The sequence below is a fragment of the Meriones unguiculatus genome, chromosome 21 (assembly GCF_030254825.1).
Source record: "Meriones unguiculatus strain TT.TT164.6M chromosome 21, Bangor_MerUng_6.1, whole genome shotgun sequence".
NCBI classification, from domain to species: Eukaryota; Metazoa; Chordata; class Mammalia; order Rodentia; family Muridae; genus Meriones; species Meriones unguiculatus.
In genome coordinates, this window is record NC_083368.1 from 11769602 (window position 1) to 11797157 (window position 27556).

The 27556-nt window shown below is 38.9% G+C and overlaps 2 protein-coding genes and 1 pseudogene across 7 annotated transcripts in view; 1 reads left to right on the plus strand and 2 right to left on the minus strand.

Moving 5' to 3' along the window:
* Positions 1-805, minus strand: part of LOC110558429 (putative elongation factor 1-alpha-like 3) — a 105185-nt pseudogene extending 104380 nt beyond the window's left edge.
* Serbp1 (SERPINE1 mRNA binding protein 1) lies at positions 771-16172 on the plus strand. Of its 4 annotated transcripts, none has more exons than XM_021648988.2 (8): positions 771-1202; positions 4788-4938; positions 5467-5607; positions 5717-5806; positions 6464-6583; positions 10815-10992; positions 14030-14203; positions 15773-16172. In XM_021648988.2, exons 1-8 carry the CDS (start codon positions 890-892, stop codon positions 15827-15829), a joined length of 1224 nt encoding a protein of 407 aa, XP_021504663.1. In that variant the 5' UTR covers positions 771-889; the 3' UTR covers positions 15830-16172. The 4 variants fall into 4 exon arrangements, with proteins under 4 accessions (XP_021504663.1, XP_021504666.1, XP_021504664.1 ...); XM_021648991.2 differs by having other exon boundaries at positions 6509-6583; XM_021648989.2 differs by having other exon boundaries at positions 5735-5806.
* A 7112-nt stretch (positions 16173-23284) lies between these two features.
* The window catches only part of Il12rb2 (interleukin 12 receptor subunit beta 2), a 62724-nt gene continuing 58452 nt past the window's right edge, over positions 23285-27556 (minus strand). For all 3 annotated transcript variants that reach the window (XM_060373739.1, XM_021648994.2, XM_060373740.1), the window contains one exon: positions 23285-25568. In XM_060373739.1, coding sequence (XP_060229722.1) covers positions 25041-25568 — 528 coding nt within the window. In that variant the 3' untranslated portion in view covers positions 23285-25040. The remainder of the gene's footprint in view (positions 25569-27556) is intronic.

Below are 27556 nucleotides of genomic sequence, written 5' to 3' on the forward strand. Positions count from 1 at the left end.
CTTGGGTGGCCAGACACGGATGATCAATTAATCGGACTGGTTCTAGAAAGTGTTTCCACAAACACTGCCTTTTGGAGGCCTTCGAAGGTCAGGGCTACACAGCTCTCAAAGCATGGTCGTAATGGCCGGAAAAGGCGTGCAACCTAGATAGCTCAACTCAAATTTTGGATTCGTTCTGCTATCCAAATTCACATGTCGCTGTAGGCAACCCTGGAATTTCGCTCCACATTAAACCGAAGTGTCTTGATTCGCTACGAAGGGTGGGGGGTAGCTGTAGAAACCGGACAGCCGGGGGTGTGCTGCTGAGCGGCCACCACCTTCGGGAGGCCAGTGCAGCGCCTCACCCCCCACCCCCGGAAGTTTTTGAGGCTCCGGTTACTAGGTCTGGGAGTCACCTTGACCCTCCCAGAAAGGTGGAGAAAGTCCTCGGTCGGAGGCGGAGTGGTTGAAACCAAAGACAGAGAACTTTCGTAAACAGAGGACGCCCTCGCGTCTTCCTATTTTCGGGGGTGGCTAAAGACCGAGAGTTTAAGGGTGACAAGAGCAGGTGGCAGAACTCCGCCCAGCACACGCTTCCCCACCTTCGGCTAGCACGCCGCACTCTTTCCCTGAGATCCCGCCTCTCAGGCGCGCGCGAAGAGTGGCTGAGCGGTGCACGCTGGGAGTTGTGGTCCCGGAGCAGACAGGCGCCCCAGGATAATGGGCTGTGGCCTACATGACCCATGGTGCTGTGCGGCGCAGGCCGCTCCCGGATATGTGCCTGGCGCCGGAAGAGAAGGCGGCCCCCCTCTCTCGGCCCGGCCATCTTGTGGGAAGAGCTGAAGCAGGCGCTTTTGGCTCGGCGCGGTCCGCTGCAATCCGTGGAGGAACGCGCCGCCGAGCCACCATCATGCCTGGTCACCTACAGGAAGGCTTCGGCTGCGTGGTCACCAACCGATTCGACCAGCTATTTGACGACGAATCGGACCCTTTCGAGGTACTGAAGGCAGCAGAGAACAAGAAAAAAGAAGCCGGCGGGGGCGGCGTTGGGGGCCCCGGGGCCAAGAGCGCCGCTCAGGCCGCGGCCCAGACCAACTCCAACGCGGCGGGGAAACAGTTGCGTAAAGAGTCCCAGAAAGATCGCAAGAACCCGCTGCCCCCCAGCATCGGCGTGGCTGACAAAAAGGAGGAGACGCAGCCGCCGGTGGCGCTTAAGAAAGAAGGTAGAGCCGGGCGAGGCGGTGGGGACCCCGGGCTGGCGGGCAGGACGGGGCGCGCGCCGCCGGCCCCCGGTGCAGCTGCGGGGCCGCCGGGCCCGGGGCCCGCACGGTGCCGGCCGGGAGCATGGCTTGCTCCGAGTCCACGCCGCCTGCAGGTCGGCGGGAGCCTTCCCGCCGCGGGCGGACCGAGCGTGCTCCGAGAGGGCGTCCCGGGCGTTCCCGCCGATTCCGCCGAGCGCTGGCCTCCTGGCTCTCGGCGCCCGGGACGGAGCGCGGGCACCGCTTCCCGCCCGGGGTGCTCCCGTGTGCCGCCGACTGCTCCGGGCTCCGGCCTGCCATCTTGTCCCACAATGGCGGGGGACCTCCGGGAAGGGCTCGGAGTTTCCACTCCGGAGTGCAGGGAGGTGCTGTGTGGCTCCCACGTGTGCTTTTTGTTGAGTCCTTTCGCTCTTGTGTTATGCTTCCTGAAACTTACTGGAGTGGATTCAACTGTTGGGGAGGAGGGAGATTCGGCCCCACTGTTTGAGTGGGGGTTCTGCGTGAACACCGGGCATTAGCAGAACCCTTGTCCTGTCGCGATCCCTTCTCCCAGCTCGGTGAAGCCCCAGGTCATGGGCTTTTCCTGCTCTGGCCTCGTGGTTCGTGAAACGAGTGCCCAGCCTGTCAAGGCCAGGCAGCAGAGCTCTGTAGAGTCTGCAGCTTTTCCTCCGCACGTGCGTGAAGCGTGGTCAAGGCTTCATTGGCGGTTAGTCGTCTTCCAGGGCACTGAAAGTTTCAGAGTTGTTTGATTTTACCATTCTTTCCCATTACTGCCTTATTTTGGGTGAAAAGGCAAAGCAAATAGGGGCTAAGAGAGGGCAAAACCAATAGCAGGTAGGAATACAAATAGAACCTGCAAATCTTTAAAATTGCTATTCGATGTTAAAGTTGCGTCCTACTGCCACGTGCTCACGAAAGGAATTGTTTCTCATTGGGTTGTGCTAGGTTTTGAAGTAAGGTTTTTTTTTGGGGGGGGAGTGCCTTTTTCTTTTTTTTTTTAAGCTTCGAGTAAAGCATCCAGTACCTAGTTCATTGAAAAACAGGGAAGAATTCTTGTGTTAATAATAGATTTGGAAGGGACAGTATAGTCTGGAATGTTAGAAAACATCAGTTGGCAGAAGTACTTCTCTGATCAATCTTCTTGACATTATACACAGTTGAATAAGGAATTTAAATCCTGTGTTAAGGAACACTGGCTGGTGTGTTTTAAACTGCTAAAATTTACGTCCTTGATGACTCTAATTCAAGAAAGTACACGAATAAGTTGAATCTAAATAAAACACACCAGCTAGGTGAACTCACTCATTAAAAATGTTCAAAGCATGAAGCTTGATTATAAATTACTCAATTTCTTCATCGAGTAGCCAATCTATGATTGGAAACTATTGTAACTCATAAATATAGGACATTTTATTTGTAGCCAGGATTTAAGCTTGTTATTTACTAAAGCCCTTCAGAAAACTTACATTAGTGGATTAGTGGTCATCATCATTTTTTTCTTAGTATTTCAGAAGTCTTTTTTCTTTCTTTTTTTTTTTTTTTTTTTTTTTTTGGTGGTATTGGGGAGTGAACTCAGGACCTTGCCCATGCTGGGGAAAGTCTGTGCTTCCCATATCTCCAACCCCAGGGTTGCTTTAAACAAGGCTATATCTGCATAGGGGAAATTTTGAATAGATATGCTAGTCCGTGCTGTGGGGTGGTTGGTAGACTTGTAAACAAAATACCCACCTCTAAGAATGCAAATAATTGTTAGCATATGATGTGTCCTATGTCTCGATAACACAGTGCTGGAAAGTAATGTTTCCCTCACATAAATTTTGTAGCTTTTGTTTATTTGAGGAACTTGAGAATTGGCAAAATATCATTAAGTGTAGGTTTTTGGATTTATGTAAAGAAAAACCAACCCTGGATATTAGTGCAGTTACAAACTCAAGTATAGGTAAGTACAGTAAAAGAAACTTGCATAGTTTTTTTTTTCTTCAGTAAGTATCATTTTTCATAAGATGAGTTTATTTATTTATTTTTTTTGTAGTGATAGTGGTAGAACCCAGTGTTTTGCAAACTAGGCAAAAGCGCTCTCACTGAGCTACGCTCCCAATCCCTTGATGAGTTTTAATAAGTTTTTTTCTGATTATGTCGGCCTCATTGAATATTGGGTGGAGAAACAGGCCATTGTTCCTTGGGTGTGTTATCATTACAGGGGCTGAGCTGGTTCCATAGCTCCACCCTAATACACTGTACTTCTGATGAAATTGATGTAAATGTCTTGGTATAAGCTCTACATTTAGGGCTTGTCCTGAGACTTTACAGAGAATGAGTTCTATTATTAAAGAATCACACATTTAGTATATGATTATAGTTAAAAGATATTTTGATGGTGTTCCATTTTCTTAGAATTATTCATATTATTTCAAAAACAGTTTCTCAGCTGTTGTTTTGCCTGTCAAAACCTGTGGTTTGGTAATTAGAGCATGTTAGGCATACTTTTAACCATCAACTTGTCCTTAAGATTACCAATAGTTCAACTTATATGAATTTCCTATGCTATCAGAAACACAAAATAGGCAGGAGAATTAGTTTATGCTTTAAATATCAGTTAATGCCATAGTTTTCTCTCTGCATGATACTGACACCCTGGTAATGAGCTATAATCACAACCTCAGTATGTAATTGCTAAAAGAATGCCTTTCTGTGTCTGATTTGTGAAGATGCTTTGATAATACGTGAAAGAGTAGATCTAGAAAAGGACTTTCTATCCATACTAATAATGAAGTATTTAATGGTTTCATAATAGTGTTTAAAGTTAGATTTAGTAATATGTATAGAGATATGTGTATACATGCTTTGTGTATACATACATACTTTGAATGTTTCATGTCTGAGGAAGATTTTTTTTTTCCTGGTTAAATAGTTCTGTTTGCTTGTTTGGGGTGGAGTTGGGGCATGATCTCTTCGTAATCTAGATCCACCTTGAACTTGCAAGCCTGCCTTGCCTCAGTCTTTCTAGTGTTAGTGTTACAGGGACTATGTCTAGCTCAGAAAACTATCTAAAATTAGGGAGTTGTTCCTAGAACTTACAAGTGCCTTTTGTTTTCATTTCAGAATTATAATTTTATAGAATGAAGTGTTCTCTATTGCCTCCCTCTTCAGATTACATAGAATAATATACTGTGAATTAGTCATTCTTCTAAGGTGCATGTTAGTGAATATCCAGTGCTTGGTTAATTATGAATGGCTACTATATTACTTTTGATGTCTTTAAAGCCAAAAATATGGCCTTTGATTGAAACATTCAAAGGACATATTTTGAAATTCTGTACTAAGTTTGAAGTTCTGTACTAAGAGACTGGCTTTTTGGAAAGTAAGGAGAGATGGTGCCCAGTGATGTCTGTGAGAAGCAAAATACTTGTAGGTGGAGTTTGAGACGTTTGTTGTTGAATAAGATGTCCTAGTGTGTTATACTTAGGTGATGCTCATCAGGGTTAGTTATCTAGCATAGACTTTTTGTATTGTAAAAGTGATTTGCTTATGCTGGTTATTTGTCATAAGGAATAAGGCGAGTTGGAAGAAGACCTGATCAACAACTTCAGGGTGATGGGAAAATTCTTGATAGGAGAGCAGAAAGGCGACCACCTCGTGAAAGAAGATTTGAAAAGCCACTTGAAGAAAAGGGTGAAGGAGGTGAATTTTCAGTTGATAGGTAAGCGTAAACAAGGTTTTCTTGATTTGTCACTCTTAGTTAGATCTTAATGTAAAGCTATAAATTGGAGTGATTACTTAATGTGTATTTCAGACAAATGTGAATATGTTGTTAAGCACAACAGTATTTTATTAACTTTTGAATAACATGTTTTAAGTTAGAACTAAGAGTAAATGTTTTACTTGAGTCAGTAGCCACTTTTCCTTCCTCTGTCCAGATACTGAGTTTAAAAGGACAGTGGTATTGGCTGTCACTCATCGTATGCAAACTACATGTGATGAGTGTAGTTTTAGGTATATTGGTCAATAGCAGTGTGACATGCAGTGAATGCGTAAGTGTGTGTGTCCTAGCAGCTTTAAAGAGTAGTAAAGCAGTCTCTAAATCTCCCTTAGATAAGTAGAGATAAATTTTACACCATATATATAGTTGGTTATGAGCCAGTAAGCATATTCTGTCTTTTTAAGCTCTGAGTGGGTTTTTCCTGTTTCTGTAAACATTAGATATATAATTACTAAATTTGCTTTATAGACCGATTATTGAACGGCCTATCCGAGGGCGAGGTGGTCTTGGAAGGGGTCGAGGAGGCCGAGGCCGTGGAATGGGCCGAGGTGATGGATTTGATTCTCGTGGCAAACGTGAATTTGACAGGCATAGCGGAAGTGATAGATCGTAAGTCTTATATTGATTGTTGCATTTTGAGATTTAATGTGCTTGTTTCATAAAAACAAAATTTGAATTTCTAGAACTAAAGAGTATAATGTTAACTCAGTTTTGTTAGTTCTTTTTCACATTACAGTGGCCTGAAGCATGAGGACAAACGTGGAGGTAGCGGATCTCACAACTGGGGAACTGTCAAAGATGAATTAACGTTGGTATTCTGATTTATATAAATATATATGTATAGATATAGATATATAAAGTTAAATAATTCCCGTGAAACCAAAACTGTAACTTACTAGTGAATTGTCAATGCTTAAATTTTGTTCCTGAGGCAAGAATGGATGTTCTGTCTCAACGCTTAACTTTATATTAAATGAGCAGTTTTTCTTATATTTAAATATATTGATAGTTTTGTTTTGGTAGTAGGTATGTATGGCTTTTCCTGAAGCCCCTGTGATGAAGATGCTGGCAATGTCATGGCATTAATAGTTCTAACTCTGCCTCTTGTAGTCTTGTTCTTTCAAAGTTTGATAAACTGTCTTTTGGTTTTAGCTTTTGAATTTTTTTTTAAAAAATATTTTTTGAGATGGGTTTTCTGTAGTCAAGGCTAGCCTTAACTTGTTATGTAGTTAATTATAGGCCTCTACTACTGTGTCTGACTTATAAAGCCTTGTTTTAAAAGTGTATAAACAAATTTATGTGTGGAATAATTTGTTTTCTCTTAAAGATCAACTAGAAAATAAAATAATCAGAAATAGAATAAAATTAGTAATACATAAAAATTAAGACTTTTTATTTTGGTATGAAAGACTTTTGGATACATGTAAATGGACCTAGATGCCTTTCTTTTTCTTTCTTTCCTTAGAGAGTCTCCCAAATACATTCAGAAACAAATATCTTATAATTGCAGTGATTTGGATCAATCAAATGTGACTGAGGAAACACCTGAAGGTGAAGAGCACCCAGTGGCAGACACTGAAAATAAGTAAGTGGTTTTGTGTAAGGAAGTAATGCTCCAATATGGAAATGTCTTGGTTTTATTAATAAAACAACTGTGATTTAATGCACTTATTTGATGGCACATGCATAAGATGAGACTTTTTTCTATTGAGACACTGTCTTGCTGTGTAGTTTAGGTTGGCCTGGAACTCAGGATTCTCCTGTCACTTTCGAGGTACTGAGGATGCAGGAGTGTGCTACCTACCATGACACATGTATTGTTGGCTTGATAATTGTGCTGTTTTCATACACCTTAGAAAGGTTAAGGAATATATGTATTTTAAGGAAAGCCTTTTAGCCTGAACCACAAAAAATAACCAGTTGTTAATCTGAGGATGAAGAAAAGGAACAAAGTTCTTTGCATTTGAGCTTAATTGATAAGGCTAATTCCAGTGATAGCTGTGCTATTCTGAATAGGTGGGATGAATTAAAAACTGAACCAAGAGGTATTTTTAGTGTTTAGTCATACTTCAGAGCAATCTCAACATTTCCAGTTATAAATACAAAAACTAGACAACTTGAAAAAAGACTTGGCAAAAATTTGGTCCAGTTCTTTTAAGTTTTTTTCATGTGAATTTCGAACAGCACACTTTTTGAAACCATGAAAAGCAATGATCGTGTTTTTAGCTCATTAGCAGCCTTTTAAAAAGTTGATGTGTATGAGTATATGTGTTGAGTGCACTGCATCCATGCAGTATCTACAGAGGCCAGGAGAGGGCCTTGGATATCCTGGACTGTGCGGGCTGTGGGTATATTTAGGCATACTGATTTTATTTCCTTTGGATATGTTGTGAAACTAAATCTGCGGGGCATGACAAGCGCATTGCTGTCTTGAAATCAGCAGTGTCTATTAAACTAACATTGATTGGTTCAAGTGGGGCTTGCCAGGTGGGCTCAGGACCCCTTCTCTGAGTACATGTAAGCCATTAATGACTGCTAAGGGATGGTGGCCAAGGTGTGTGTGTGTGTGTTACTACTCATAAGTTTCCTGTGTTCCTATAAGTAAATCCTCACCCGTACACTTACAAATAACTAATGAAATTCATTGGTCCACCACACAGGTGGAGTAATATCTTTATCTTTTGTATGTGCTTGATCTGGAGTGAATAAATGTTTACTCGTGTCTATCCAGGAAAAGTTTAGCTCAATACATTATATTTCAAATGGTGAAATTGTTACATCTATTTCTAGGGTTTTATTTTTTTATATTGTGGTGTATTGATGTGCATTTCTGATATTGTTTGAGAGGGTTTTTTTTTTTTCTGCACCCTCACCAGTATTTATTTCTCTCTCTGTTGCTAGCCATTATGACTAGGATGAGATGATCTGACTGTGATTTTGATGGTGTTTGTTTTTTAGCCAGGTTCTCATGACTGCCCTTGGACTATGTAATGAAGGATCGCTTTGCTTACATATGATCCTTTCCAAGTGCAGCGACTACAGGTGTGCCCGGTCGTGTCCTTTGCATTGCTAGGACTCATTTCAGGGCCTCATAGGTGCTCGGTATGCACTGCCATCTGAGCTACATCCTTAGCCCTGTGGGTTTTGTTTGTTTGAGGCTTTAAATTAAAACAACCGCTCCATCCCTTCTTTTCTTTTTCTTTCTTTCTTTCTTTCTTTTTTTTTTTCCAGATAGGGTTTTTTCTGTGTTAACAGTCCTGGCTTCCCTGGAACTCACTTTGTAGAACAGGCTGGCCTTGAACCAGCAGCTATGCTTCCCAAGTGCTGGCCTGCCTTCATTTATTCATTTTTTTTTTTTTTTTTTGTCAGATTGGTTTTTGTTGTTGATGAGCTGTTTGCATTTGTTACTTATATTACTTGTTGGTGAATGGGCAACCCATTTTCTGCTGAACCATTTCCCAAGTCCTGTTTGGTTTTTGAGACAAACTCACTATTTTGTGGTGCTGGACTAGAACTCAAAACATAGACCAGGCTGCTTCAGTTCACAAGATCTACTTTCTCTGTCTCTAGTGCTGGGGTTGAAGGCACGTGGTACCACTACCCATTCAGTCCATTTAAATTTTTTAAGTGATAAGTTTGTTTTGTATAGGGCATTGGAAAAAGTCTAGGGAACAGTTTCCTAGTATCATTTATTGAAGAGACTGTCATTCTCTAGTGTATGTTCTTACGGAACATAATAATAACTTGGCTGTGAATATATGGATTCATTTTTTGGTTTTCTATTTTGTTACTTGGAGCTGTTGGACCTGCCACTTCATATGGGATAGTGAATGTCCGTCCACATCAGATGGGTCACAGAAGGGAGTCTTCCTTCTAAACTTACTCCCCCAAAGAATAGCTCTGATGGGGGACACGGTGACAAAAGGTCATAATTACAGCATTGGAAGGTGGATGCAGGCTGATCAGTTACATCAAGGCCAGTCTTAGTTACATAGAAAGTTTGAGACCCTCTGAGGCTACATTAAAAAAAAAAAAAGTAAGAAATAAAGTGCTGTTTTGGTGAGCAAGTCTTGGCTTTTCGAGACAGGGTTTCTCTGTGTAGCCTGGAGCGCACTCTGTAGAACAGTCTGGCCTCAAACTCAGAGAGATCCACCTGCCTCTGCCTCCCAAGTACCGGTATTAAAGGCATGTACCAAAACATCCCGTCGGTGAGCAGGTCTTAATGATAGGAAGCATTGTATTTCTTGGGCTTGTTGGAATAAGGAAAACAATTGCCGGAATGTATAAAAGTAAATGGGAATGCCTACATGAGAATTTATATTATGTTGGGTGGTGGTGGAGCATAGCTTTAATTCTAGCGTTTGGAAGGTAGAGGCCGGTAGATAGGAATTTGGGGCCAGTGTGGAGTAATTGTTCTAATGAAGATGATGCCTACCACTTCAGAGAAGTCTCTTAGTAAAGAAGGGGGGAAACTGAATATAGTCTCTTATTCTAAGGATTTAAGTTTTAGAAGCAAAACTTCCAGTAGTCTGTAAAGGTAGATATTACTGTCAGAATTGGTGAATCACTAGGACTGTTCCAAAGGTTTGGTTCTATCTGTAAAATGTTGTAAATTTGCTCCAGGATGTTATAAGATAGAATCTGTCCAAATACAAAAAAAACTACATAAAGGTAGTTTAGCAGTGATGCTAAACTAAAACACTTTCTTTCATTTCATTTTCCAAATGTTTGCTGGCATTTGGAATTAGTCTAAGATAATGGATTCTTAGGCCTGTACTTTATATTGAAAGGGGAGCAGATAATTAAAATAGTTAAAACCTGGGGTTTATGTTGGGAAATAACAATTTTGGTATTAATACTGAAATTTGTTTTGTGGACAGTCCCATTACTGGTGAAGCCTCAGTCTCCTGTCCATATGTTAGAGGTTGGTTAGTTTGAGAGTTAGAGTCAGATGGTAGAAATTAGGCTTTTATATGAAATGAAAATGGTGGGGCAGGGATGGTTTAGTCAGTAAAGCATCTGCTGCTCAAGCTTTAAGACCTCTCTAACACCCACATAAAGCCAGGCATGGGTGCGTGCATGTCTGACCATCCTTACTTCCTACTGGAGTTTGGTAAGAGTTTCTTGAGCTCATGGGCCAGCCAGCCTAGCCAGTTGGTGAGTTTTGGGTTCAAGGCAAGATCACAGTCTTGAAAAATAAAGCAGAGAATTCTTAGGCAAAACACCAACATTGGCCTTTGCATGCACTGCATACACTGTTTTAGGAGCAAGTAGACAAACTAATTATACAAGAGGACACAGTTTATAGTTTCAAAGAAATGTGTATTAATAGGTTAATATTGTTCAAGGTAAGTATTCATGGAAGAAAGCAGGTTGTAAGATCTGTATTCACAAATCAGTATGCAATAGACTAGTCTCCCATGCTGCATGGTGATCTGACTTATAAAGAAAGCCGTGATTCCTCCTGAAGTCTTGCTAACCTTACCAACAGAGTCAATATCCTTCTTGTAATCTGAAATACATATATACTTAAACTTTTTTTGTTTTATGTATATGGGCGTTTTGCCTACATATATGTGTGTGTACCATTTGCTTGTCTTCCTAGGGAGTTCATAAGACGGCTCTGGGTCTCCAGGAGCTGGAGTTAGGGAATAGTGAGCTAATCTGTGTGTTGGGAACTGAACCGCAGTTCTCTGGAAGAGTAGCCAAGTCAGTGTGTGCCCTTAACCTCTGAGCCATCTCTACAGTCCCCCCCGCCCCCAAAGTTTTTTCTACAAATTAGTATCAGACATAAAATTTAAATATCTGTTTAACAGGGAGAACGAAGTTGAAGAGGTTAAGGAAGAGGGTCCAAAAGAGATGACTTTGGATGAATGGAAAGCTATTCAAAATAAAGACCGAGCAAAAGTAGAATTTAATATCCGAAAACCAAATGAAGGTGCTGATGGACAATGGAAAAAGGGATTTGTTCTGCATAAATCAAAAAGTGAAGAGGTAAAGTTAAAATTGTTTAAATTGGTTCAGATGTGGCTTAAATCATAACTTTTGTTTTAATTTTTATATGGGTAACTTGGTTTTTCAAGATAGGGTTTTTCTTTGTAGCTCTGGCTGCCCTGGAACTTGCTCTGGTTTTGAATTCAGACCTACCTACTTCTGCCTCCCAAGTTCTGGGATTAAAGACATGTACCATCTCTGCTCAGCCAATACAGATAACTTTTAAGGTTTATTTTAGGCTTATTTGATGTAGATAACTTGCTCAGAAAGAAAAATATTCACAACTCAAAATATTTAGTGTTTTTCTTTATTATGGAATGATGTCTTATAAAGGCTAAATAAAATTTTTATCTAAGAAACATGGAAACTGTTGTAAAATTTGAGAAAGTCATGTTGGTGGCTACGGCTTATGTAAATATGAACCTAGCTGAACACATTATTTCAGATATAATTTATTTTTCTCTAGCAGCTTTTGCTGCCTTTTTGATACATACATTTATTCATGTCAGATTCTGTCACCCCAAGGTAAAGTTAAATGTTAGGAAGGCAACCTGTAATGTACCAGATTTAATAAGATTTTGTTTATCCACTTACTTTTGCTATTTGGAGATTGAACCCAGGGATTTGAACATGATAAAAACCACTTTTTCTGCCATTGAGTCATAACTTGTAGCTCTTAATGCAGTTTGGTTTGTTGGACATAGAAATGGCTGAGGACAATATAAGAAACATTGTTTAATGGAAATGAGTTGGTTTTAGAGAAGGAATGTTTTTTAACATTTATTTCATAAAATGAGGAAATTGTCTTAAATATCAAGTTTTTAGAAGCACATTTTGATTCATTAGAACTTTTCTTATCCCAATTCTTGCAGATAAAATTGTTAGGGTTGTGTGAGCAGAACAGTATAGATGGAAATCCTGATTGAACTATGAAAATTGTAATGTAGAACTTTCTATTTAAAATGACAATCTGTGTTAACATGAAAAATCTAGTTGTAATATTAGGTAATTCGTCAGTGTATTAAGATGTGTGCCAATTTGAAATATTTTACTCTGAACTTTTCGGGAAAACTACAGTAGTCCTGTCTATGTATGATTTTTTTTTCTTTTGTTTTTAGCTAACCTGAAATTAACTGAGTTCCAAAAATACTAAATAGAAAAATTGTAGAAATTCGTAATTTTAGATTGCATGCAATTCTGAACAGTATAGTAGAGGCTTAGCATTTTCCTGCACTGTCTGAGGCTGTGAGTCATTTATTTACAACTGTATCTCCATTGTGTGTTCTGCTTGCCCATCAGTTACCTAGTACCTCATATAGTGCAGGGTTTGGTACTTGTTTGGTTTCAGTCCTATATTTTATATTTTATAAATAGGGGACTGCTTTATTATGCAAAGTAAGAAGACATTATTAACAAATTTTGAAAATTAAAATATACATAATTGGTTTTGAAAAAAATGAAACTTGATGTTCTTACTTATCAAGCACTTTGGGTTCATACATTTATTTTTGCCTCTGTGATGTGAATACTTGTTTAAATATGGGCTTACTGGTTTATTTAACACTTACACGACCTATATGACAAATAATGGGGTGCTTCTAAGATGAAAGAAAGGAGCTTTTGGGAATGATGAACTAAATCATTGTACTGACAGAGAGCAGAGCAAGTTAATATGCTAGGTGCTCTACAAAGATGAGTGAATGGGTTTATTTGTTTTGTGTCTTCACATTCTAGAAGTCAACCTAAAAGTTAGGAATGTGCCCTGAGCAACAAAACTTCTTTGTAGTAAACCCATCCAGGTTCAAATGTATATAATTGAGCTTGTTTTGCTTCTAGAAATTTAGTAAATGATATCAATGGTTTGAAATACAAAACATTTATTTAAACCGAGATAAAAAGACAAGCTATAAAAATGATTTTTAATTTACCTAGTTCCTTTGTAATTTATATTTGTCATTTTTAGGTTTCCTTAAAATTTAAGGAATGGAATTTAATTTGGATATTAGTGTACGGACATGAATGTAAACAATGTTCATTTGTGTTTTAAAGTAATAACAGCTGTGATATCTCAGGTAGCTAGAAAGAATAGGGTATTCATTACCCTTCAAAAATAGATTTTATGAGTATTAATAAGAAAATATCAACTTTGATTAGTGTAAACTTTTCACCCAAGGATTAAAACTAAATTCATGTAGAATATATAAAAATCAGGCATTAGGTGATACTGAGTTTGTTTATTTATTTTTCCATTCTGAGACATACAGCTTATATATAAAGGAAGATTCTAGTTTTGTAACACCTCATTTATTGGTAAAGTCTTTAGTGGATTTATTTATAGTTCCAAGGGTCTCTTATGTAAAGTTTATATTGTTTGACTTGAAGTTGGCAATTTATGTGGGGGAACAATGAAGGATGAGTAACCCTTGTCGCTTGAAACCAAACATGTTTCCGATTTTTAGAATATTTGCTCAGAGTATTCCTAATTTGAAAATCGCGGATGTAAAAAAAAAATTTTTTTTTGGTATTTGAGGTATTCATGCTTGCTCAACCAGTAATTGTATATAACAACAAAACTTAAGTCCTGTGTACATTCAGCCTTGGGTAGGAGGTTCTACTTTGATAGACTATTTTTAAAATAAAATCTTCTGGTTTATCACTAATAGAAACTACCTGCTTTCTATCCAAACATCATCGGGGATTCACATTGGAATCCCAATGTGAAGGATCTGTTTTAAATGTCACATGGATTCAGTGCTGAAGATTGAGGACTAGAGTAAAACTTGTCTTATGTGCCATTAATATACTGGTATCACCTACAATTCAAAGAAATTGTGATTAAAGGAAAGTTAAAATTCATTCTTCAAGGTTACTACCTAAATACCCAAATGAGCTTATTTGTTGAGTTAGATAATGGGTATATTTTTATTCACAAAAATACAGGATTGATAATTAGTCTTTTAGGGGAGAGAGCACATATAGAAATTCTGTACTATTACTTTTATATTAATTACCCAAGGGCCTTCGTTTAACATTTTAGGCTCATGCTGAAGATTCAGTTATGGACCATCATTTCCGGAAGCCAGCAAATGATATAACGTCTCAACTGGAGATCAATTTCGGAGACCTAGGCCGCCCAGGACGTGGTGGCAGGGGAGGACGTGGTGGCCGTGGCCGTGGTGGTCGTTCAAACCGTGGCAGCAGGACTGATAAGGTGATTTTTAAGATGCCTTTTCTGTTTTAAGCAATTTAGGACTTGAAAGTGATTCCTGGCTAGATTTTGGAGGGTGGAGGATAAAAAATGAAATAAACTATTTTCAAGAAACAATATTTAAGACAGGATTTCACTGTGCAGCTTTAGCTGTCTTGGAGCTCAGGTCTTCCTGCCTCTGACAATAAATGTTGGGATTAAATGCATGTGCTACCATACCTGGCCTTGGTTCTTTTTTAAGTACCTTAATGATTAGAGTAATACTGCCAGAGAGGTGAATTAACCATACTATTGAGTCAGGGTCCTGTGTTAACACTTGGTGTGCTGGTATAATTTTTTTTAACCCTAGGTGTATCCTCACTGCCGAGTAAATCTAGTTATAGAACAATCTTAGGATTGCAGAAGTTTCCCAGAAAACACTAGTCTATGCCATTATTTAAGAGTGGGATTCAAGCTGGTGGAGGCGGTGCATGCCTTCAATCTTAGGAGGCAGAGGCAGGCAGATCTCTGAGTTTGAGAGCAACCTGTTAGCAAAAATTTCAGAACAACAAGGGCAATACAGAGAAACCCTGTCTTGAAAAACAACAACAAAAGGTGTAATTCAGTGGTATTTTTGTTCTACTCTAAAACAGTTTTTAATGAGATTTTTGATGCCCAAGGAGTTTTGAATTCGCAGTTGACTGTTGACAAAGTATAAAGGATACTGTTCAGTTTGAAATAAATGGTGAATTCCCACTGTTTGACTTTTTGTGCTTAACAATTAGTAGCTTAGAAACTCCCACTGTTTGACTTTTCGTGGCTTTTTGATTTTTTATTTTGTTTGTTTGTGTTTTGAGTCTGTGACTCACTTGTAATCAGTCTGTCCTGGAACTCTTCATTATGTAGACCAGGCTGGCCTCTGCCCTCTTAAGTGCTGGGATTAAAGACCTGAACCACCACCCCTGGCTTAGTAATTTTTTAAGTTACCTTACCTCAGTGATTCTCTTTCGACGCCCCCAATGCTGCAGCCCTTTAATAACAGTCCTCATGTTGTGGTGGCCCCCAAATATAAGATTGTCTTTAACATTGAATGTGCTAATTAAAATGATTGCGTACTGATTTCTAAACCTGCTTTTTTTATATTGATAACACTCTTAATGTTGGAAAGTGAAAAGTATAAAATTAGTAACAAAGTGAACCCACATGTTGCATGTGGATAGGAAGTCGTAAGTAAACCTGGTGTGGTAGCACATACCCATAATCCCAGCAGTTGGGAAATAGGGTAGATTATGAATTTGAGGATGACCTAGGCTACAAGGGGCAAAATCTTGACTGAAGAGGGGGTCAGGAAATGAATCACTGTGGGGTAGAGCACTTGACCTAGCACATACAAGGCCTGCATATAATTCCTAGTAGTTTTATTCTGATTTATACTTTTGTTTTTTAAAGTAAAAGCAGAGGTCTTTTATGTAGTTTTAACACAAAGTTTGGTTGTTTTGTTTTGGTTTTAGATTTCAGTGTCTAAATATAGAAAATGTTGAGATTGGAGAATTGTGGTTAATTTCTTGTTTTTGTTTTTTTTTCCCTCCCCAGTCAAGTGCTTCTGCTCCTGATGTAGATGACCCAGAGGCATTCCCAGCTCTGGCCTAACTGGATGCCATAATACAACACTGGTTCCTTTGTGGACCCTCCTGTTCAAAGCTTTTGCATGCTTAAGGATCCCAAACAACTAAGAATTAAAAAAAAAAAGACTGTCATTCATACCATTCACACCTAAAGACTGAATTTTATCTGTTTTGAAAACGAACTTCTCTAGCTACACAGAAGTAACAAATATGTTAGTCAGTTTTGTATTTAGAAATGTATTGGTAGCAGGGATGTTTTCATAATTTTCAGAGATTATGCATTCTTCATGAATACTTTTGTATTGCTGCTTGCAAATATGCATTTCCAAACTTGAAATATAGGTGTGAACAGTGTGTACCAGTTTAAAGCTTTCCCTTCATTTGTGTTTTTTAATAAGGATTTAGATGTTCCTTTTATTACAAGCTGGTTTTAAATATTGGACATAATACTGGTTTTAATACCTGCTTTGCATTTTCACACATGGTCAGCTGGGACATGTAAACTTCTGATTTACCAGATTTTATGCTGTGTGGAATACTAACCACTGTGTATTTTAACTATATTTTCATTTAGGAGTTGACACTTTCTTTCCACCTCTTATGATAGCTGATATATACTAAATCTTTATACAGAAATGTCAGTACTTGAACAAATTCAAAACACATTGGTTTATTAACTTTTGGCTCATGCATGGTTTATTAGGTTCAAATTATACCTAATTCATCTATATTTACTTTTAAAATGTGTGGTTTCCCCATTTTAAAAGTAAAACTAAACAGTGCTTTTGGAATTTCTAAGCTACTAATTGTTGATAGATACAACCTGTGTCTAGTAAAATAGTTTTGTAGGTGTGGGTTCTATCTTCCCTTGAAAAAGTGGGAGGTATAAGTTAGTTTGGTTAGTGCCTAATAGTTAAATTTATATAAAATAAGAATCTGAGCATTTGGTATCTGTATGAAAGGGCCCTAAATCAAAATGATTATCCATAATCAATCTTTATTCTTGTTTTATAAAAACCAAAGGGCGCTCATTGGTTAGTGTGCTGAGATAGAAAAGTATCTGAACTTTAGTATTTCACAGCCAGCTTTGCTTTTAGTTTGGAACTGCATCACTATCCATAAAATATGAAGCAAGTGTCTCGTTTATGAACTTCCTGTATGTTACGATTTGGTCATGAGCTGACAGATAAATATTACACAGAAAGTATCAGTTTCCATTTCCTTCATTAGAAAATTAGGTAATTGATGATTTTTTTTTTTTAAACAGAAGCATCACTGCTTATTTAAAAGTACATACATAGAAGATTTAAACAAGGTTTTTCTAGGATTTTTTATTCACATGGATTAAACAGGGAAGGAGTTTAATTCAAAGTTTTAAGACTTGTCAGTTGTCAGTTTTTTTAAACTTTTGTTGTGATTATAAAAATGCTTGGAGATCTTAAGTCTTATTTGCTAGTTAGATGGTTGGTTTTTATGTAACATCTAAAAGATGTTACATAGCACATTTATTCATCTAATAACGTTTATTAATCTGGTTGCCAGAGAGAAGGTTTTGGGTTTTTTCTAATAGACTTGTGCTAGTGACTTAGGCTGCACATGACTGTACTAGTGCTGATATCTGGCGTTCCACATGCTCAGTTACCTGCTTTTCAGAGGCAAGGATCAGTCCATGTAGACTTGTAGCAGATGCACCCTTAGGTCAGTATCCTTCGAGTATCTTAATTCATTTTTAATAGTAACGTCTTTAAGTACAGATTTCCAGCAACATGAGAAAACACCTGCTCTTAGAAATACAAGTTTTACTCACTGATAAGCTGTCACAAGAAAACAACATAGCAACATTTTGTTACTATCAGAGTAACATTTGTTACTTTCAAACTAGGCTGAATTTGAAGAAGTTGTTTTATTAGTTCTGTATGATACCTGTGAATTTCTTCTCAGGGTCACTTTATGTCAAGAGCTAATGGTAAATTTTCTGTTGAAAAATAAGAATTTATTTTCATGCTCATTTCCTCAAAGATAAAAGCAACCAAATGGGAGCCCCTTTATATGCTTCTTGGCTTCCATTTTTCTGATGTCTGCACTCCCAAGATAATGCTACTTTTAAGATTTTTGAATGTTTAGATATCATGTGAGGTTTTTATTATATAAACTTGCTGAGTCCTGTATTTGAGGAATAGCTATCTTAAAATGACAAAGTTGGGGAAGTTAGTACAATAATTTCAAGAGCAAATATAACTGCTTGAATGCTTTTAAATGTAAACAGTATCAGATGAAAATTTGGGACGTTTCCAGCTTGGGGTGAAGGGGGAGGGTATAGTCCCATTTGGGCGTGTTCAGAGATCTTAAATGTACCAGCAGGTACTACAGTTCATTTTATTCAGTTCAAGACACATAATTTTCAGTGTTGTGAATGTATTTGGTTTATTTTTTGGTATGGGTTTGCAGAGAAACTATTGCGTATTCCTTCTGATTGTTATTTTTATAATTACTAGAGATGACTGAAATAGAAAAATGTTATACTGAGTTTGCAAGTGAAGTGTAAGTATTTTGTGTTGAATTTTTAAAACTGTCTTTAGAGCAGGTAGAAGAAACCAGGTATTAAAAATTTTAAATGTGAAGCTGCAAGAATCTTGTTGATGTTGACTTTAAAGGTAAGATAACGTAGGACTATCTGGACAGGCTGCCAGGCCTTGAGCTAACTGGTATTGTATGCGTGTGATGCTTGCAGTTTTGCTTCCCCCATCCTCGGCCACCTTGGTGCCCAGTATCCATCCAGGTCCTTGCTCAGCAAGTTGCTGAGCTATAACATAGTAAAGGAAAAGTATTCTACCCCAAGCTTTTGTAATTGTTGTGAAGTTCGTATGTAAATGTTAAAGGAATCTGAATGTCGTATCCAGAAACCAGACTGCTAGTATGCCTTGAATGTGTCTGCTAACAAGACAGTAAAGTATTACCTTACGCCTTAGTATCTGCGTTAGCAAAACAAGTTGTCAGATGTTTCTGTTTATTATTACATTTATTTTTAGGTTGAAGTGCTAGGGATTTGTGTGTCCTGGACACACATTCCGTCACCAGGCATTATTCTTCAACATAAGTTGTCAGGTTTTGTTGGGATAAATAAGTGGCTGCATTCCTAAGTGGCAGTAGGTGTTGCTAGCTGTGCCCCGATTGTCTGTTGTTGCTGTTCCCCGATCTGCGATGTCATCCCAGGCCAAAATTAAGAGCTACTTTAATTAAAATAAAATTTATTTGCCTCTATGCATTAAGTATGCTACTCTTAAAACGATCCTTGTCACTTTAACCCAAAGTGGGTTAAGGTGTCTAGCTGGTAGCCACTTGCCCATAATAAAAAACCGTAGAGGCGGTTTCTAGGAGTTGCTTTTTAAAAAGATAGTGTTTGTGTCTGTGTTTTTGAGCCTTTGAGTGCAGATTCCCACTTAGTTCAGAAGAGGACATTATATTCCTCAGAGCTTGAATTACAATTCCAGCCCCTGATTTTGCTATTTTAAAACAAGATAATGTTGGTTTGAATTAGTTTTCACTGTCACTTGTATTTGCAGTTGTCATTTCTAAAATTTATTACTAATACCTACTTTGAAAAATTTATTTTCATACACATAAAATAAAATGGTCCAGGTTAATTTATTTGGCTAGACGTTTGCCAGGGACTAAATAGATTCAAGAAGATATGTGAGTTTTCTCCCATTGCATACATGAACATGCTTTTGAAGTTCATTGTATCTTTAGATAGGCAATTGGTGGGATTTGACTTTAATTTATAGAGTGCTTTGTTGAGTATCACAAGCTGAACAGGAAGGAGGTCTACATCGCGAATTTCCTGAGAGATGTTTACTACTGTGTATTGCAGCTCTTTCGCATATTTTCCTGAATTTCAAAATTTCTACTACTATCTTCAACTTGATATACCTTTTAACCTTACATATTCATAAAAGGTTTACTTAAATGCTGACATCTAACCTAAAGTCAGACAACTTTTCTGTGTGAGAAACCCGCACAGGTCATTGTTTCTTAGCATGGGGTTGGAATGGTGAATGCATATTATTAGCATTTATTAGTATGTGCCTGGCATTTTGCTGTGCCTGTAAAAGCAAGTAACACTTGGTCACTATACAAAAAGAATCTAGATTTTTTTAAAAATTAATAGTGATAGGCCTGGCCTCTCTGCATCTATTTCTAAAAAGTAAGAGAGGAAGTTGCTAGTAAACTTGACTGAGTAGCTTAACCAGCATTTCCTAGTTACAGGATAGCACAGATGCTTTCTCTTACCAGCTAAACACTTATCTGAGAAAGCAGAGGAGATAAAACAGCAATTTTCTGTTTACAGGAATTGAAAAGAATCTAATCAAATTGAGTTCTACAGGGTGAGGGAAACCATTGTTTACTACAGTTTTAGTGGGGAAGATGGTCATCTTTCTTGTGATGGAATAAAAGTTATAACTTCTGTTTTTAAATGAAATAGTGTAGAGTTCCACATTTCAGTGAAAGGGATGGTTAAATCTGAAAATTAGCAAGTGAATAATGAGTGTAGTTTTTCATGCTTATATTTAGTTTTGTAGATGTTTTACAGTTTTAAAAAACAGAGTTGCAGTATATGTTCCTACTGGCTGGGAACTTGCTTTGTAAACCAAGACCAGGCTGGCCACAGCTTCTTGAGTGCTGGGATTAAAAGACTTTCATAGCATTTTAAAATTAAATATTCTTGATGTTCAGGGTTTTTGAACAGTTAATGAGAATCACTCTTAATAGTGTTCATCGTTGCTTACTTTCTGAAAAAGTAACCACCAAGTATAACAATCACTATAGAGTGTAGAAAAAGTTTTTACTGACAACTTATGGCACAATATTAAGGCATCTCTTTATAATTTATTTAATTTTATTTTATGTGCATTGGTGTGAGGGTGTCAAATCACCTGGAACTGGAGTTACAGTTGTGAGCTGCCATGTGGGTTGCTGTGATTTGAATCTGGATCCTTTGGAAGAGCAAAGAATGCTCTTAACTACTGAGCCACTTCTCCAGCCCCAAGGCATCTCTTTTTTGGCTTAAATAAAGTATGTGAGTTGGGTAGAATTATGAGGTGAAAGTTTATTCTTAGTGTTTAAAGACTTAAGTGCTGGGCTTCGTGGTACTGAATTTAAGATTACAAGCTGAAGGCTAGTCTTGTTACATAACAAGGCCTTGCTTTAAAACCAGCTCTTCACATCTGGGGGCGGGAGGGTTAGTAATGGTTTATTTTGTTCATCAGTGTAATGGTTAGGTTTTTGTTTTGTCAGCTTGACGCAAGTGGAGTTGTCTGGGAAGAGGGAGCTTTAATTAAGGAATTGCTTATATTAAGTTGGCCTGTAGTCGAGTCTGGTGGTTTTTGGTTAATGATTAATGTGGGAAGGCCCCACTTAAAGGGGGAGGTGCTGCCTCACCCCCCCATTCCTGTTTTTGTTTGTTTGTTTGTTTGTTTTGTTTTGTTTTTTGTTTTCTTTTAAATAAGCTGAACAAACCAGTCCACGGCTTCTTGCTTCAGTTCTTGCCTCCAAGTTCCTTTTCTGGCTTTCCTCAGTGATGGATGGACAGTAATTGGAAAGAATAAACCAAATAAACACTTTACTCTCAAGTAAATGTAGACTTGGTGAGGACTTTATCACAGCAGAAGACACACATTGGTTCTACCAGAAGACAAATACTGCTGTGGTAGACCTTGCTGCCTTGGGAAGATGGTGCAAGTGCTCAAAGCTTAATGGGCTGCTCCTGTGGGAGCTTGGAGGAGGAGTGCTGAGAGCAAGCCAGTAAGCAGTGTTTCTGGCCTCTGCCTCAGTTCCTGACCTGCTTTCCCACGTGGTCTGTGGTTAGGACAAGTAAACCAAAGAAACCCTTTTTGGCCCTCATTGCTTTTGGTCATGATAATTTAAACCAATTAAAATAACATACAGAAGTTAGTATCAGGAATAGTAGCCTACACAGACAGTCCCAAGTGTTCACTTTAGTATAGAAGGCAGAGGCAGATTTAACAGGAATGCTAAGGCTTGTTTTCATTTTGTATGTATAGGTGTTTCAGGATGTAAGTATGTGTACTGTGCTTGCCATGACCATGGAGGCCAGAAGAGGGCATCATGTCTGGAGCTGGGGTTAATCGACAAATAACATGTTGGTGTTAGGAGTGCAACCTGTGTGCTTGGCAAGAGCAAATGGCTCTAAATCTGAACTATCTACATACTATGCTTTTTTTTTAAGTCAGTTTTATGCCCTATCCTAAATTAGTTACATTAAAATGTAAAAGGCTAACAGCATTAACATGCACAAGGCCATGCATAGCTTTTGTTCTTACCATCATTAAAAAGGAAATGGCACAGAAATCTGTGGCAGCAGTACAAGTTAATTAGGTTTTTGTTTTAGAAGTAAAAATAATGCAGCTAGAGTACATTATTAGTTGCAGTATTTTTATTGTACAGATAGTCTTCAGAGGACCACCATTTTAATGGTCCCGCATTCTTAGAGTAAGCTGCTTTTAGCTGTGCAGAAGATTGACTTGGTTATTAGAATTTTATTATCCAGCTGGCCTTTAGAATGGGTCCACTAATGCCAGTTTCTCTGAATAATAGTGGCTAACTTGTGTAATCTGCTGTCATGTGAAAGTATTTAGATAGTACTTTTGCATTTCTTTAATTACACTTGACCGCAATGGGTGTTACGTACATTGTGCCATTGATGTACAGGCATAGTTATCATTATGAAATGCCCAATTACAAAGCCCATTTTCTATTTGTCTTTTATAGTTTATTAGAATTTTATTTTGGTGTAAGCTGTAAATTTGAACTGATTGTTTCTATCACTGATTGGAAACATCACCTTACCCCTTCTGTGGAATCCAACCTAAGTTCTTGTATGTGATAGGCTAGTATTAATCACTGAGCTGTCAGTCTGAATTGCTTTTCTATTTTAGAAAAGGAAAGCCTTTTCTAAGCTTTTAAATGAAGGTGTTCTGCTCTAGATGTTCTATCTTCTCAAGTAAAGCTTTTCATAAAGAAGCTTAATGTGAACATGAGAAGGAAAATAAACCTTAGAAGGGCTCAATCTTTGATATCTGACAACTTTCAGGTGACTCAAAAGAACAGACTATAGTGAGAAAACGGAGTAGCTATTGGGATTTCTTCTTGGTCTAGGACATGGGTGAGCTGAGGTTGTAGCTATTAGTGGGAGCTATAAAGTGATGGTTAAGACCAGGGAGAGAAGGGGTGAGAGATTAAGTTTGACACTCCTAGCCTGCTAGGAGAAAACCTGCCTTTTGCGAAAGGGATACTTTGGGCTGGGTCAGAGTAACAATCCCTACCTGAACTAAGTTTTGAACACAGCTCAGTGGAGATTTTTTTTTTCCAGTGAACAACACTGGATTCTACCCCAATACCTGCAAACAAAATGAAAGACCAAGGAGGGTGCCATGAGGTTTTTTGTTTGTTTGTTTGTTTGTTTTGTTTTGTTTTTTGTTTTTTTGGCGGTGCATACTATGGTATTTAGGTTACAGGGAATTGGGGAATTTTATTAATTAAAAGGTAGATTTAAGTTGATGGAATGTATTTTAAAATTGAAAAATACTGTGAATGAAAGACCTGGAACTTTATTTGGAGTTTTATCTAGAGGTCAAGGGGAAAAAGATTTTTGCAGGAAATTGCAAAATTTACTTAAAGAGAGTAGGAAAAGGTTACCTGTTCCTCTGACAGTCATTGAGAGATCAGGCAAAGTGGGACATGCTTAATGTACCTTTAAGGCATTTTTAAAAAAAGGTGTTTCAGTAGTTTTTTGGGTAAAGCTTGTGATGGAATAGGGAGTAGGAAGGAAGCCAGCTGAATTGGCCAAGTGAAGTGACAGGTGAAAATCAGACACTACACTGGAGATCTTGCCAAGTTGGTTGTAGTCTACTGTTAAGTGATGGGTGGGAACCTTAGGGACAGCATAGAAGAGGCATTCGGCCTCACATGAATTCTTTGTTTTCAATTTTAGTTTTATGTACATTGACTGCATGTATGTGTGAGGGCATTACATCCTTTGAAAAAGAGTTAACAGTTGTGAGCTGCTGTGTGGGTACTGGGAATTGAACCAGGGTCTTTGAAGAGCAGCCACTGCTCTTAACCGCTGAGCCATTTCTCCAACCCCCTCTCATGGATTCTTTAGTGAGTTGTGAAACCTTGACAAGACTTCAATATCACTTAGGACTTTGAGAGAAGAGGAAAGTGAGCAAGACTAGCACAGCAGCAATTCACTATTGCTTAGTAATAGTTTGGCCTGCTGAGCTATGGTAGCCTTGTTCTGGCAATCAACTAAGAGCACTTGATTGATGTAGAGGTGCCAAAACTCTTGAGTTAGGCAACAAAATGTCAAATCTGTGGGACCACTGGACAATGATTAGGTAGGGTAAAATAGAAGTGGAAAGAATTTGAGACTTTGAAAAGGACTGGAGATGAAGTCTGTGATAACAGGAAGCAAGGATATTTATACAAAACTGACCAAATAGCTTCAATATCTAGAGCTGCTTATGTATTTTGGCAGAGACTGAGAATAGTTTACAGGACTGGGTTATATGGACACATAGAAAAGGAAGTGCAAATTTGCAATAGATACTTTCATTTAACAAAGTACCAAACACGGAAGTAGTCACTCAGTGTTACTGGGTGGAGATAAAATCAGGCTTGGCATTTTAAGAAAGAATGATCTTGGATCCTTTCCTTTTGGTAAGGGTTAAGTTAGAGTGGCACTTTAATTTGCCAGTGCTGTAAAGGAGAGGATGCTGTAAAGATTATCTCCCTCATACCAAGAAGCAAAACAGTAAGGTCTTCGTTATTGTAGGTTGAGGTTTTAGACCCAGAGATAGCTGGTGTTGAAGACAGCAAATGCTGTGACAAGAGGAAACAAGGAGTAAAGGCACAGAGGCAATTTCCCAAGCTGATACTGGTTTGCAGAAGTTTATGAAACACCTTGGGAAAATTGTGTGTATTCCACAAATGCATGTGACTGTCTTGGCAGCTCTTCTGTATTGATGTGTGTCTTTCATGTCCTTATCCAGACTTAAGTCCCGATGGTGAAGCTAACAATCTAGAGACAGCGGGCTTGTCTGCACTGTCCTGAAGCTACAGGCACTGTCCTGGTACTACTAACAGTGGTGACCACTGAATAGGCACTTGGTAAATAGATGTAATTGTACCAGTGCGGTATACAGACCTTCTAGGTGTCAAGCCTCATTATTTGTCATGGGGGAGTCATACCCCATCTTTAACCTATCTAAAGTCAGCCTCTCACCACAGAAGGTGAGTGGGCGGAGAGTGCTTGATGCAAAAATGGAAAGAGGAATGTGTTGATGCTCCAAGTCTAAAGAATCAGTTGGAGGAGCCTCACTGGGAGAGAGGTCTTCTATGTTGGAGGGTAAATAGCCTTCATGACTGGGAAGGTAGTCCACTGGGGTGACTGTCAAGGGGCTGGCCAGTTTTGAGTCAGGGTCCCTGCTTCCCAGCACCTTGTATAGATTCACTATTTGTCTTGTCTCAGCTTTGAGAGTTCCTGTAGGTTGTGGACTGGAAGCAATGTATATTGTGTCTTCCTTGGAGGCAGAGTAACTTTGGAACCCTTGTCCTCTTTTGGAGCAATAGGGTTTTCTGATGACTGGGACCATTTGATAAAGGACCTCATTGATGATCAAGGGCTCAGGCTCTTCAGGAGTGGGCCAGGTCATCAGGAGACTGTCCATAGGCTGGGTCTTTTCCTGCGAGAAAGAAGAATGGATACATAGGTCACTTGGACAACCTGCTTCTCCAGGTTTCCAAAATCTCACACCCTACCCTGCGTCAGTCTCAGGTGAGAAATTGTGGGCCTTTACATTTTGGAAAGGCCAGATCCACATCCACCTCCACCCCAATCACTGCCATTCTCCAAAGGACAGATTTACTTAGTGCTCAGCATAACCTTCAGTCAGTCTCTGCATCAAGCTGTACCACTTGCTTTTGGGGGGGGGGGCATGGAGGTAGAAAGGAAAGGCTGGAGCAGAATCTGGAGGGGGATGGAGTGTTTTCCAGGTTGCAGGTGCTAGAGGGAAATTGGTATATTCTTAAGCCTTTTGGTTTGTTGCCCCTTACCCTTCATTGCTGAAAATCAAACTAGGACTTGTGTATGCTAAGGCAAGTGCTTTACCATTGAATCACATCTCTCCAACCTGTTAGTACTAGGAAAAGAAAACAACACAGGATTTAGAAATAACAGAAGGGCTTTTTTAAAGACAGTGGTATGTAGCCCTGGCTATCTTGGATCTCTGTCTCCTGAGTGCTGGGATTAAAGATTATGCCATGAAGGCCCTTTTGAGGCATGCTTTGATGGAGTTAAATGGTTTCAGGTAAGATAATGTCCTTGTCAGGTTGGAAATTTTTAAAAGACTGAATAGCTTTTCTGTAAGAGATTCTCTTTTTTTTTTATTTTTAGTTTTTCATCTTTTCTCTGGCTAGTTTTGATTATTTATTACTTAATTTTTCTGTTAACTGTCTCAGCATCCCTCAGTTCTATCATGACTTCTCTTAAGTTTACTGCTGGTTCCCAAATCCAAGTCCTTGGTACTTGAACATTTCTCCCAATAGGCTTTAGTTTGGGTTCTTAAATCCTAACACTGTTCTGTGCCTGGGCTTCCTAAGGTAGAGCTCCATGCCGTTAACATGTATGCTTATAAAAAAAAAATGATTTTAGCTCTAGTCTGCTCCTTTCTGCATCTATCTCCTGGTTTACTTCAACTTAATCTGTTAGTATCGCCAACATTGTCTGGCTCTTGATGTTTCTATTCATTCCCATTCTTTGCATTCCACTCAACAGTGTGAGTAGATGAGTGCCCATGAGGATCTGAAGACATAACTGAGTCTGGGGAAATTCTGGAGATGAGCCCCAGCTTTGATACTCACTTCTCTGCTTTGTTTTTCTCATTTATTAAATGACAAGTTGCACAAGATGGTCTTGGTATAATTAGCCACCTTTGTTGATGACACTGTCAACAAAGGGCTTCCATCATTCTTTTTTAAAAGTCAGCTCTTCTCTGATCATCTTCAAGCTGGCCCTGGCATGTAGGTCTGTTTTGGAACATTCATGTTTGGCAGCTATGCCAAAGCAAGACTGCCACACAGGAAAGATCAACAGGATGGGAAAAGCTGTTTGACTAGGTGAGCTATTGGGCCTTTGTGGGGCGTGCTGACACTACCCAGCACAGTCTGCCTTTGTACTTCAGAGGTCAAACCATCCGGGCTGTAGGGCTGCATCAACTAAATTATGGTGGTGCATGCCTTTCCTCCCAGTACTTGGGAGGCAGAGGCAGGCTGATTTCTGATGTTGAGGCCAGCCTGGTCTATAGAGCAAGTTCCAGGACAGCCAGAGCTACACAAACCATATGTGTATATGAGTGTTTTGCCTGTGTGTATGTCTGTACCATGTGTATGAAGTACCTACAGATGGCAGAATTGGTCATTGGATCTTAGAGGTGGTCATGAGCCAGCTGGTAACAGCCCAGCAAACAGTCCTCAGCAAGAGCTCCTGTTATTAACCACTGAGGCATCTAGCCCATGAAAGCTACTTAGTGATTTTTTTTTTAACTCACTGATTAATTTTTACAAACTAGCAAGAATACCTAGTTCAGATTCTCAATTTCTCCAGAGGCAGCCACCATAATGGGCTTCTGCATTTGGCCAGCTTCTGTAAAGATTATCTTCCCTCATACCCATG